The 13,694-nt window shown below is 34.4% G+C and overlaps 1 protein-coding gene across 1 annotated transcript; it reads left to right on the top strand.

Moving 5' to 3' along the window:
• The first annotated feature begins 201 nt into the window (after positions 1–201).
• Positions 202–11,957, top strand: LOC145327137 (fatty acid-binding protein-like). The gene is made up of 7 exons (XM_080170700.1): positions 202–328; positions 2,259–2,335; positions 3,602–3,647; positions 4,561–4,615; positions 5,976–6,102; positions 10,671–10,736; positions 11,758–11,957. The coding sequence occupies exons 1-7, from the start codon at positions 313–315 to the stop codon at positions 11,773–11,775; spliced, it is 405 nt and encodes a 134-aa protein (XP_080026826.1). The 5' UTR covers positions 202–312; the 3' UTR covers positions 11,776–11,957.
• The last annotated feature ends 1,737 nt before the right edge of the window (positions 11,958–13,694 follow it).

Raw genomic sequence — 13,694 nt, 5'->3', positions numbered from 1 at the left:
CCTAAGTAAATTACATACTAGATGCTCATTAGTATAGAGAATGTTCACAAAAAATCCGCCGTTTATCTAGAATAGCAGCAGAGAAAATAACTCTCTTCCATAACTTACAGACATACAGACAAAATCAAATACAGAGTAGATTCACTACTTTGAATATCAAACATTGAAAAATAGATTTATTTTTCCTTCTTTAGTTTGGAGAAAATCTGTCCCTATGCCTCTATTTGTTTACATTAGCCTTATCTCTGCAAGTTTCTGAGTTGACTCAAAATTATTTTCTTGTGTTCACTTTACTTCACTCCAAGTCTCACCATGGTGCAGTTTACAGGTATATAGTTGTATGGCTTTTAGTAAATTTATGGGAAGTTCTAGGCTTTTAGTAAATTATTTTTTTTAAAGTTTATATTTATACAAAAACCTTATTCAAATATGTAAAGGGTTATTATTTTTCCTTTGTTTAAGGGAACACATTAAAAGAGGTTTTAGTAAATTTATGGCCCATAGTAAATTTATAGCACGTTTAAGCCTTCATCCGCCATCAAAATAGTAATTATTCAGATTAATCAATCCAAGTGTCACCATCGTGCAGTTTACAGGTACAATATTTGTAGAATAATTAAGATATTGATAAGTCTCACCATGGTGCAGTTACCGGTACATAGTTGTATGGCTTTTAGTAAATCTATGGCAAGTAAATTTAAGGATTATAGTTAATTTATAGCTTTTAGTAAATCTATCATAATATTAAATATTTATATTAATCACTCCTAGTCCCACCATAGTGCAGTTTACAGGTATATACAATTGTAGTACTTTTAGTAAATTACACAATTGTATGGCTTTTAAAAAGATATAGGGCTTATAGTTATTAAAAGCAAGTTTATAATATTAACATAAAGGGTGTGCAAAAAAAAATGCGGACTTTTTAAAAATTCAAATTGCGCGGCTTGTGTTAATAGTAGAAAAATGTTATGCATATCGTTAGAACCGCTAAGAAGTCTATTTTTTTAGAAATATAAGAACGATTCCTCTGCTACGTATAGTTTAGGAGCTATATGTTAAAATGTCCCAACTGACTTAAAATTTGACTTGTGAGTAAATTTTGGGACATTTTACCCCCTAGCTCCTAGATTATTTGTAGCACAGGAACTGTTCTTATATTTCCAAAAAATACAGTTTATAGCGGTTCTAACGGTATGCGTAACATTTTTCTACTATTAACACAAGCCGCACAATTTGAAATTTAAAAATGTACGCATCAATTTTTGCAAAATATCTTCTCTAATTTTTAGTTCTATTTTAAAATTTACTCGCAAGTCAAGTTTTACGTTGGGACATTTTAACACGTAGCTCCCAAACTATACGTAGCACAGGATCCGTTCTTATATTTCCAAAAAATAGAGTTCATAGCGGTTCTAACAATATGCATAACATTTTTCTACTATTAACACAAGCCGCGCAATTTAAATTTTAAAAAAGTTCGCGTTTTTTTTGCACACCCTTTAATATTAAAATATCAATATTTATCACTCCAAGCCTCACCATTGTGCATTTTACAGGTACATAGTTGTAGGGCTTTTAGTAAATTACACAATTGTATTGCTTTTAGTAAATTTAAAGCAAGTTTAAGGCTTTTAGTAAATCCATCATAATATCAAATATTCCTAGTTTCACAACGATGCATGAGAGAGATTTACAGACATTCTGTTACTTTTATATAAGGATTGATAATGTTGGTCATATTTAATGCATTTTCTTCTCTTGACCTTTGATTGTGTTAGGTTTTATCTTTTATATATTTGTTTTGACTCAGATTTTAGACTTAAATGAAAAAAAATATTAGTCTAAATTGAATAGCAGAGGAGAATTCTTAAAAAAAACTTTTGCCTCACTAAAATCAGTTTGCCTCACTAAAACTTTAGTTAGGCAAAACTATCCCCTTTAAATTTTTAGCAAGCCTCACTGATTTTAGTGGGGCAAACTGATTTTAGTAAGGCAAATCTTTTTAAAGAATTCACCTCAGAACAAAAAAAAATAATATTTCCCCCAAAGAGTTACGGACTGACGGAAATACAAAGCGATTAGCGAATTCAGTTTCTCTGTGATTGCAAGATTAAAGTAAAAAATTAACAGCAGCACAGCCAAGTCCCTGCTGAAGAATAGAAAGCAATATGTTAGCAGATGAAAAGGGTCTTCACCAATTTTGGGCATGTAGTTGTCTGAATTATACATCTATACTTATACATTTATTATTTCAGGCAAGTTCACCCGTGTCTCTTCCGAAGGCTACGATGAATTTCTGAAGGCCCTAGGCGTCGGATTTCTTCTCAGAAAGGCAAGGCATTTTTATGCAATTCAGGGATCTAAAGAGATAAGACAATGACCGATAAATTGATATACATCCCAAATTATTCCGTCTGTAGATCACAATTAGAGGTTGAAGCGCTTGGACACTCAACTTAATGAACCAAAAAATCAAGATCCAAAAAAAGTCCCACTCCCCAAAGTTGTTAAGCCAACGAATGAGAAAAAATTTCTATAGAACTTTGGGGACTTGTGTAATAAACATCCCAATGTCCCCTCCCTCCCTGGATAAATCAAAATTCAAAGAAAGAAATGAATAAAGTTTATAACAACAAGTTTCACAATATGTTCAAATGATAAAAGTACAAAAATAGACGTCCAATCGAGTGAACTACCTGGCCCAAGTCATGGGGACATTTTTCGTCTGTATCAAATTGCTTTCTGTTCTTATGTAGCGACTCGGCTATGTTTATTTTTTTCCGACGCTATTGACTAATATTCAAAGACCCAATTGAAAGTCGACACAGCTCGTGGCCCCTCTATTCTTTTACTTTGATATCATATATACAAACATTTTTGTGATTATAAATAATTTTGACAGATTTCTAATCATTTAATGGAATTTATTTTGTTATGTTTAAAGTTTCTTTTATCAATACTATCATAATTTATCTCATTAATTTAGCGAAGCTACTCATGATTCACTTTGTCTGTCCACCTGTCTGTAACACTCTGGAAGAATGTGATTTTCTAGAATCAAGATAGATTGCTTAGTTTGGGGAAGTAATAATGCGAAGATTCTCTATAGTAATGAGCATCCAGAGATCTTGGACAAAGTAGCCTCGGACGAATGAGCCTCTAGGACAAAGTAGCCTTAGGACATTTACTTCAGAAAAGTAGCCTCCTAAGGAAAGTGTTAATAAAGTTCATGGCCGCAGAGCTCGGCCCCCTGGCCTGCCTAGCCGCGGGCGCTCGGCCCTCTAGCCCATAACCTAACCTAACCTAAACATTGTAAAAACAATATTCAAAATTGTAAAATCAATATTCAAAATTGTAAAATCCACGAACTTTTAAACCACTACTTTGTCCGAGGCTACTTTGTCCAAGTTCCGCATCCAGTATATAATTTACTTGGGTCCGTCGGTCTGTCAGTTATACTACAAAATAGAATTATTTAAGATTGTAAAAATGTAGGTGAAAGGTTTCGAGATTTTTTCAATAATTTTGTATAACATCTTCTCTTGATATGACCTTATCTGTATTACCATCCATAATTTTTTGTTGTAATTTATTTTAGGCCGCCAATGCCTCCACCCCTGTTATGGAAATCACAGAAAATGATGGTAAAAATTAATTATTAATCATAGGGAGTTAATTTTACGGCTCGGCAGTTGCTCGTCAGCCACCTGTAAGCCTCGGGGAAATCAAACTTTTACAATTTTAAAATTTACCTGGAAGTCTACATAAATCAGGCCAAAATATGACAATCTCTATTTTCCAAGCATCCAAACAGGTTCTAATTTGAGGCTTAGACACGGCTGCCGAGCTTTGTTTTTTTTGGGGGTAGCACTGCACACTGCATGGTTAGGTTAGCGCAGGTATAGGTCCCGCAGGGTTTATGCATACCTTTCAATTAATATGAAAATTTGGGGACGGGAGGGGGTTGACTCTGGAATAAGCAAAAGGTTGTTCTTTCTAATCTTTAATAGTTATTTATCGCAAGTATTATAGAAAACTTTCCGCTTTTAGTATTGCTGAGAACCGGTTCTAATCCATATCATTTTGTTTTCCCCAGAAACACTGATTAATAAAGTTATTAAACATGTTTGTTTTTTAATATTAATTCCGTTTTTGAAGAAAATTGTTTTAAGCTTTTTTATGGGGCTTCATTTCAGGATATTATTTTTGATATATAGAATATGAAAAAGGATGTTTCAATTTTAGCTAAGTTACTAAGCAACAAGATCGAAAATTAGGACTATTGACTTTAATAGGACATTTGTCAATTTAATGTCTACTCCTGTCATCAGTTAGCTTTTTCGTTTGATAGCCAATTGCTTTCTGGTCTCAAAGAACATCAAAATAAAAAATCATTTTTTCATTTTAATATCCGCGGAATGCTGTCTTTAAATCAATGAAATTAATTGATTTACCCACATCATTTAAAAGTTCACTAATTTAAAATTCTTACACTTTTATATTTTGTCATCGTGTGAATGTATGAATCCATTTTCTGAACTGTTAAATTTTCTTTAGGTAACTGGGTTATGAAAACTTCAACAAGCATGAAGGCTATTGAACTTAAATTTAAGTAAGTTACAATTATCTTTTACTAGCGGCTACGCCCCTAGAGGAACTGAGGAACTTGAGAAGTTAGGAGTTGAATTTAATAACCATTTTTTTATTTTAGATTTAAAAAGAAAAAGTAAAAAATATTTTTTTTTTTTTTGGGGGGGGGGTGGGAGATTTTTATCTAGGGGCGATTTCTCTTGGGAGGGTGGTGATAAAAGATTATAAGGATATTTTAGTCTATTTCATATTTTAGATGTTGAATATTTATTTTCTCTTACAATATTTTTAGAATTTTAATTTGAAAATTGCACGTTTTTTTTCACTGATCTTTCAATCAGAATTTTGATTAAATTTTCCTAATCAAATAAACAAGGATGTTCAAGCTTTTTTTATGAGGGATTAAAATGAGGAGTTTCAAAGGTTTGAGGCAGATAATTTAATGTATTTTTAAAGATTTTGAGGGGGTTAAACACCAATTTTATAATCTCCTCATTAGACGTTCATGTAACCACCTATACAAGAAATATCAAAGTTCACTAATGTGGAATTCAAGTGATAATTGTGCACTACATAGCTTAAAGTTTAAGAATCAATAAGAATTTTTGGGTATAGTCCCTTTCGTGGCAACGCCTCTTAAGGGGCGATTCATCATTTTTTTAAAATGGCTTTTAATAAATTTTTTTAGGTTAGAATATTAATTTAATTTATTAATAATCTAACCTAAAATAATATTTACTTTAATTATATATAATAAATTATTTTAGGTTAGATTAAGGAGGGTGATAATTGGGTTGTTTGGATACTCAATAGTCACGTACATAATATCAGTGCAACCCTTACCCAAGCTCCTCTGTGGAGAGCGTCATTCATTTCGGTGACTTAATTTGGGACACCTGCCATACTCGGCAAGGGTTAGGTAATAAAGAGTAGGTCCCTTGAGACAGCAGGTCAAGTAATTGTACTTGAGCGTGAACCTTAAACTGGCCCTAGTGCTAGCATACAAAAGTGTCTCGCCCACTCCATGACTACTTAGGTCCAAACACTAAGAAACAATGGCTACACACACACACATAGGTTAGATTAGGTTATATTGGGTTAGGTGATTGCCCCGCAGGGTTAAAGCCCGCCACAGAGTCTAAAAATAGGAGAAAAACTTCTGCGAAATTACAAACAAACGCCACCTAAGAGGCAGGCGTTGCCACGAAAGGAAATATACCCGAATTTTTAAATGTAGGGTAACAAGCTCATTACTGACCAATAAATAATTACAGGTTGGGAGTCCCCTTCTCTGAGGAGACCTCTGATGGTAGAAAGTGTGAGACAACTATCTCCATGGAGGGTAACAAGCTCATTACTGACCAATAAATAATTCATTACAGGTTGGGAGTCCCCTTCTCTGAGGAGACCTCAGATGGTAGAAAGTGTGAGACAACTGTCTCTATGGAGGGTAACAAGCTCATTACTGACCAGAAGGCCACCAAGAAGGGAGAGAAGGATGTCAAGGCTGTAAGTACATTATCCTTATAATAAAGTAAAAGGATGTTTGTCTGTACTAAAGGATCTTGCTAACCGCTGAACCGATCGGGTTCTCCTGAACAGGGTAGCTTCTCATAGGTACCGGGAAGGTTTATAACTATTTTGGGGGAGTGTACCACCACCCTACCAAGAGAAATCGCCCCTAGAAAAAAATTACCCTTGCCCCCCCTCAAAATTTTTTTTTTAAACTAAAATTTAAATGGGGGGGGGGGGGGCGGCATCCCCCCGAAAAAAAATTCCCCCCACAAAAATCTTTTTTACTTTTTCTTTTAAAATCTTAAAAAGAAATTGAGTTATCAGCCTTAAGTGCCATTAGAGGCCTCTAGGGGCATAGTCGCTAGTTTTTATATAAAGTAGTAAGGTTTTTTTTCTGAAGCTTAAGTTATTAAAAAAAAGATTGGTTTATTTTCTAGTCAAAGACTTTTTAAATATTTTACTTTCTGATTGTTTAGGAAGCAGCTTATGGTGTATAATAAAAAATGGTCATTTGTATTGTATGACGTCATTTTTTATTAGCTGTTTTATTGTTCTAAATACTATTCTAAATTTATAATTTAATAAAATTTTTTTTTAATTTATATATAAAGTAAAAACATCTGAGAATTTGTGAGATTAAAAACATACATCCTGTTAGAACAATTTTGTAAACATGATATACCATGTACCCATTGAACTGAAGGGATAAGACAATAGCCGATAAATTGTTGTACATCCCTAATAATGATACACAAAATTAACCCTGCTGTAGATCACAATTAGTGGTTGAAACATTTAAACACTCATCTTAATGAACCAACCAATCAAAATTCAACAAAAGTCCCCAAAGTTATTATGCCAACAAAATAAGAAAAAAACGCTGTTATAAAACTTTGGGGACTAGTGTAATGAACAACCCATTGTCCCCTCACTCTCTGCCATGTACCAAATAAATCAGATACAGGACTTAAATAACTTTTCATACACTTTTGCTACAGGGTGTCCTCAAAAAATTTTACACTTAAAATAAAAAAAGGTAAAAATAGATAAAAATTTAAAGCAATTTATAACAAAATATACATTACAATGTACAGGACCCAAATAACTATACAACACATCTTTAACAGGATGACTAAAAAAAGTTTTGCTCATAAAAAAGACATAAAATATGCTAAATCTATAAATATAATTATATGTATGCTTACTTAAAAACATATATAGTTTACTTAAAATATATAAAAAAAACTCTGATAAGGTTGGAATTTTTGAAAGAATTATTATATTTTACTTGTTTGTAAATTGTGAGTTGACTTGCTATATTTTTAAAATTCCAATAAAAAACTAGACGCATTCTATAACTTTAAACCAAAGGTTATACAATTTTTGGAAAAACAAGGATAACACTGGCCACTACATCAGAACAATCTTCTATAATACAAAGTAGAACGATGTCTGTCTGTCTGTCTGTCCCTTAAGATCTCGGTAACCACTCAACAGATCGGATTATACTCTTCAGATAATATACCTACTGGTCCTGTGGTGGTTTTAGGCTATTTTCTTGGGGGGTGGGACACCCCCAATCCCCCCAAAAATAACCCCCCCCCAATTTTTTTTTCTTAAGGGGAAGTTAGTTCACATAAAACTACTGGCGGCAGCACCAGTAGTACTTAATTTTTTTAATTTCCTCTTGAGGCAAAGCCCCTAGAGGCTAGGGGCGAAGCAACTAGTATTATATAAAGTAGTAAGCGTTTTTTTTCTGTCCTGAAGGATCTCGCTAACCGCTGTACCAATATTGTTCTCCTTTACAGTGAAGCTTCTTATAGGTCCTGGGAAGGTTTCAAATTTTTGAGGAGAGTGCCTTCCCCCCCCCCCCCAATTTTTTTACTCTTTTGAAACTCAAATTTAATTGAGGGATAAGGTCGACTTTTCCCCCCTTCTACCTTAAGTGCCCCTAGCGGCGTAGCCGGTAGTTAAACAATATATAGCCTTAAAAGGATGACGATAGAAAGACAGTCATTCAGATAGGTCCTGGGAGGGTTCATAAGTTTTTTGGGGGAAGGTGCTTTTTCTCCCCCCCCCCCCTAAAGAGAAATCGCCTATTAAAAACAATAACATAATAATTTTCTTACTTATTCTTTTTAAAACTAAAATTGAAAGTTGGGGGTTCCCTAAGTTCCCTCTTGGGACATAGATGTATGATTGAACGAGTAGCTGCGCTACTGAGAATAATGTATTTATTGCCCCCTACTTCACGCACCAAAAGCAAATAAAATTTATTGCTTTAAGTTTATACATATAATAATCCTTTCATGTATAAATAAAAATATATTTATATTTATTTCAATGTACTTAGTATAGTAGTAACAGAATTTTAAGATATTTTAAAATATGGGGTTTAAAGTTTGAGAGGGGTTATTACCCCTTTACCCCCACCCTGGGACATCTATTTTTTTCTGACATGGGCAAATTGGAAAAAATAATCTCAGGGGAATTTGCCTTTTTTTAAATTGGGGGAAGAACATCACATTTTTTCTTTGTTTTTCTAATAATACCCTTTAATCAAGGAGTTGTATCTGTTTTAAAATTTTTTTACGAAGGCACGGGCTAAAAAAACTGGTTTTCATCTTATGATTGTACATTTTTATACTCGTAGAAAGTTGGATATAATATGATGCTAGACATAGTTTTTTCGTATGGACGAGAACCGGTTCCTATCCATCGGATTCGAATGAATACGAGAAAATATTTTCCATTTTGGCTTCGAAACCGATCAATATCCGCTGGAATAGAACCAGTTCTAAGTCATACTGAAAAATCAGGTATATCAGTGTTTTACAGACAATTTTCCACGAATATTAAAACTAAATTTTCTTAAAATTAATAACAGTTTTTTTAACACGGGATAACAAAACTGAACTATTTTTATAAATTTTCAAGTTTATATCCGCAGAAAGCTGTCCATAATAAGATGCAATAAATAACTATTGAACGTCCTATCCCTTGAAGCCATGGCTTTATGTAAATAAAATGAAAGTTTCCAAGTAAATTCAAAGTAAAAGTGTTAAGCCCATTTGTCGTTAGATTGGCTGAAAATGGATTGCCTATTTCTTCCCTAATTTCCAAAGTTGTACAGCAGATAACCCAATTATTGCAAACGCTATTTTCAGCTACTCCGGTCAAATTGAAAAGCGATATAATGTATAAGCGATTTATACATTGTAAATTCAAAATTTTAATTTACAAATTTTGATTTTTTTTGGAAGTTTGAAGCTTTTGTAGCTAGAAGTAAATATTGAGATGAGGAAACATCGAGGAAACTGTGTACACATTCGGAAATTAAATTTCAGTTCATCTAAAATCTTTCAAACCTTGCAGGAACACATGTATAGGTAATAAAGTTTCAAGTAATGCCTCTCAAAACTGGTTAACATCCTCTTAATTCTAACAGGTCCTCAAGCCATACTGAAAAATTGTGTATTGCATTTGTATTACAGACGATTTTCCACGAATTTTAAAATAAAATTCATAAAATTTTATACCAGTTTTGTTAGCCCGGACCTTGGGCTGGTTTTAATCTTTTACCTTTTTATTTTAATATCCTCGGAAGGTTGTCTAAAATACGATGCGATAAATAACTAAAAAAATTTAGCAAAACATAACTACACTTCTTTTTGTAATCATTTACTTGTAAGAATCTTCCTTGAGGGCTTAATATATAAAGTTGTAAGGTTTTTCAAATACAAAGCCCTTACACAGCCTCTAGTCAAATTACATTAAGTAGTTAGCTTTTTTTGTCTGTATTCTTTAATGTGGATTCTTATAGGTCTAGGGAAGGTTTACAACTATTTATGTCCCCCATCCCAAGAGATATTGTCCCCAGAAAAAATACGAAAAACAAAACATTTTTTTCTTTCCCTTTTTAAAACTAAAATTGAAAGGGTCAACTTCCCTCATTCTCTCAAGTGTACTTTATGCTTCTAGAGGGAGTGACTCTGGTTTTAGATAATGTGTTAGAATTATTTTCAATTGTCTAGGTCTTGAATCCCTGAAATGTCTTATTTATCTAACGACTGAGAGAGAGAGAGAGAGAGAGAGAGAGAGAGAGAGAGAGAGAGAGAGAGAGAGAGAGAGAGAGAGAGAGAGATTTTGAATGTTTGAATAAGAATTTTACTTGAATTAAACATTTCAGAAAGTCTGAATAGACTTCAGAGATAGAAATATTGATTTTCATAAAAATTTATATGTATGATATTATGCCACAATTGAAAATTTTCTAGGGATCTAAAGGGATAAGACAATGGCTGATAAATTGATGTACATCCCAAATGGTGATACACAAAATTACTCCTTCTGTAAATTAAAATTAATGCTTAAAACGTGTGAACACTAATCTTAATAAACCAACCAATCAAAAATGTCCCCAAAGTTGTTAAGCCAACGAATAAAAAACGTTAATTTGAAACTTTGGGGACTTTAGTAAAAAACAACCCATTGTCCCCTCATTCTCTGATTTAATTGTCCTTGTATCCAGAAACTTAAATAAATCTAGCACAAATATTTAGGTGAGAGAATTTTTCGATGACAAAATTGTGATGTCTATGACTTGTGATGGAGTCACAGCAACTCAGGTAATCATCATCATAATAATCATAGGCCTTCAGCAACTGTTGTTGTGTCTGAACATATAATATTTGTCATTGAAAGAACTTTATTACAGCATCTACATGAGAAACTTTACAAAGTGTCTCAAAAATCAGCCTTGTAACGTCATTAAAATAAGGGATTATTCATCTCTTTTTTAAGGGTTTTCTTTCCCCACCTCTCCTCTCATCTCCATCATTTTTATTACGTCAAATGGTTGATTTTTGAGACACTTTGTCCCCCTACCATATTTGTCATAGAGAGAACTTTATTACAGTATGTATAGGGTCCAGTTTTAGGCACATATATACTCTGACAACCCTTTCTTACAAAAGGACTCGACTAATAATTGAATTGTTAATATCCATTTCATTCTTCTTAAATTTTTGTTTTAAATATAAAAATTAATTAAAATTCTTAGGGTGTGATTTTTTTGAAAATTACGGGAGGGTGGAGGTCATAGACGTCCAAGGGGGGGGGTAATGGGGCGATTACCCCCCCCAAACGAATTTGGGGGTGCCGTAGGCACCCCCAAAATTTTTTTCATTTTACCCCCCCCATTTAAGATTTACCCCTACCCTGGGGGTGCCGTAGGCACCCCCAACCATTTAGGAGGGGGTATTTACCCCCCCGAAACAATTTTAGGGGGATAAATTATTAAATACCCCCCCCAAAATAAAAAATCTCTAACAAAAAAATTTTTGCGCGCTTCGCGCGCATTTTTAATACTAAATTTTGAATAAAATTTTGGGGGGGGGTAAAAAAAATTTGCGGCGCGCTTTGCGCGCCATTTTACCCCCCCCAAAAACGAATTACCCCCCCCTTCAAAAAATTTTACCCCCCCCCCCAAATAAAAAGCTTGGACGTCCCTGGTGGAGGTAATATACTTAAAAAAATAAAAATGCAGGACAAATTAGAAGATTCACTATAAAGGAAAGTATCTAAGGAAAGCTGTTAGCAAGAACTTTTGGTACTGACACACAAACAGACAACATTTTACTGTTTCAGGTTTACAAGAGAGATTAAATTTTCTACCTGAAAGTTCCTGAGCAGCCATCCAGGTCCATCCTGAATCCTTCCCAATGTATTATCCTTTGAAAATTGGTTATCCTTGTTTTGAATATAAAATATTGTTAAAAATTTATGCCTAACACATTATAAGCAATAATCCAAATTTATTATTCTATAAATAAAATTTTTAAAGAATTTGTCTTTTTGTTGATTTTAAGGTGCTCTATAATGTATACTTTTTAGAGTAACAAATCTTGATAAATGGATGGTAGCAGGGACGTACAAGCTTTTTATTTCCAGGAGAGGAGGGGGTACTGGGGGGAGGAAATTAAAGTTTTCAAAGGTTCAAAGTGGTAATCTAATGTATTTCTAAAAAATTTTGGTTGGGGTAAAATCAGCGGTTTCAAAGTTTAAGAGGGAACAACACCCCTTTACCCCCACCCTATAGGATGTCTAAAGGTGGCAGCAGTGTTGCGGAGCCGGAACCGGGAGCCGTGGAGCCGCCATATATTGCTGGAGCCGGACCCGTAATTTTCGTTAAAAAACGGCTACGGCTTTGAACTAGATAAATAAATAGATTTTTATAAATTATAATTTGGTAACTCTGTTTTGTCATGTGCAAATGCCCCTATTAAGTTTTTCAAGTAAATTTTTATCAAAAATTGAACTTTTAAAACCTTAAAAAGTCAAAAAATTGACGTGAAAAAAAATATGTCGAGTTTTTTCTTGATTTTAGGTTTGAGCCGGAGCTGGAGCCGGAGCCGTACCAAAATCAAACGGCTCCGCAACGCTGGGTGGCAGTCATAAAATCTAAATCTAAACATAATTAAAATTTTTTGACAAACTAAATCAAAGCTAAGAATTAAGCAGCATTTTTTGGGGGCGGCTGCGACTGTTACAGACCAGGAAGGGAGGGGAAATTTGGCTGTTTATTATACTAGTTCCCAAAGTTTTTAATAATGTTTTATAATTCGTTGGCTTTACAACTTTGGCAACTTTAGTGAGTTTTCATTGGTTGGTTTATTAAGTTGAGTTTACGAACTCATTGTAACCTATAGAAGTGGTAATTTTGTGTATCAATTTATCAAATTATTTCTTATCCCATTAGATCCCTAACTATTTTTTGTAGCGGCTGCGAGTGCTACTGTGGTATCCGCCGAGGATCAATGGCAGACACCGGAGTTCAATTAGATTACGGCAGTGTGACAGACGTGGACACCTTACTATAGAGAAGCTACGCTTCTCTAGCTTTCACTAGATAATGATCAACATCTACTTTCAGTTGTCACTTTATTGAAGGGTTAAGAGATACTGCAGTTATATACAACAAACAATAATTACATGGATAGGAATAAATAATCATAACATAAAAGCATAAATAATACATATACAATGGTCAGTTTGGGCAATAATGATTCCCCCATCCCTGGAAAGGGTGGGGGAGAATTAAGAATACAGTTAACCATAATAAACATGACAGATTCAAATCATTAATTCTAAGCGTAGGGAGGGGGTCACTAGACCCCTTCCCCAGGACTCGGGGGAGGGCCATTGACCCTCCACCGAACCCCAGATCAGGGGTGCCATAGACATGGCTCACGGTTGCCGAATACCACAACTCTCCCCTCGGAAGGCTGGGAGATGGTTTCCCTACCAGACTTCCGACAGTGGTTGAGGCCTTCGGCCCGCTCCTTAGGGCTAAAATATATACAAACGATAATGATTCAATGGAATCCTAGTGGTGAGTATCTTCTTAGGGTTGATGGGCTCCCAATGTGGGATAGAAGGCAGAGGCTGCCTTGGGTTGGATACGTTGGTCAGCGCCGGCAGGTATCAGGTTTGGTGGTGGCACATTTGTTGCTGGGACGGTCAGCAGTGGGACCTGCGGGTTGTTGTTGGCAGCGGCTGGGGCACTGGCTGCCAGGTTGAGTGTC

The sequence above is a fragment of the Acartia tonsa genome, chromosome 8 (genome assembly GCF_053477335.1).
Source record: "Acartia tonsa isolate MP-2025a chromosome 8, ASM5347733v1, whole genome shotgun sequence".
NCBI lineage: Eukaryota > Metazoa > Arthropoda > Copepoda > Calanoida > Acartiidae > Acartia > Acartia tonsa.
The sequence above is the reverse complement of the archived record's forward strand: the minus strand, read 5'-3'. Positions and strand labels throughout refer to the sequence as shown.

What these genes read in the sequence shown, in the direction of transcription:
- LOC145327137 (XM_080170700.1), top strand. An exon ending in GCTATTGAACTTAAATTTAA is followed by an intron (nt 4,616 to 5,975) that starts GTAAGTTACAAT and finishes AATTCATTACAG; the next exon opens with GTTGGGAGTCCCCTTCTCTG. An exon ending in GAGAGAAGGATGTCAAGGCT is followed by an intron (nt 6,103 to 10,670) that starts GTAAGTACATTA and finishes ACAAATATTTAG; the next exon opens with GTGAGAGAATTTTTCGATGA.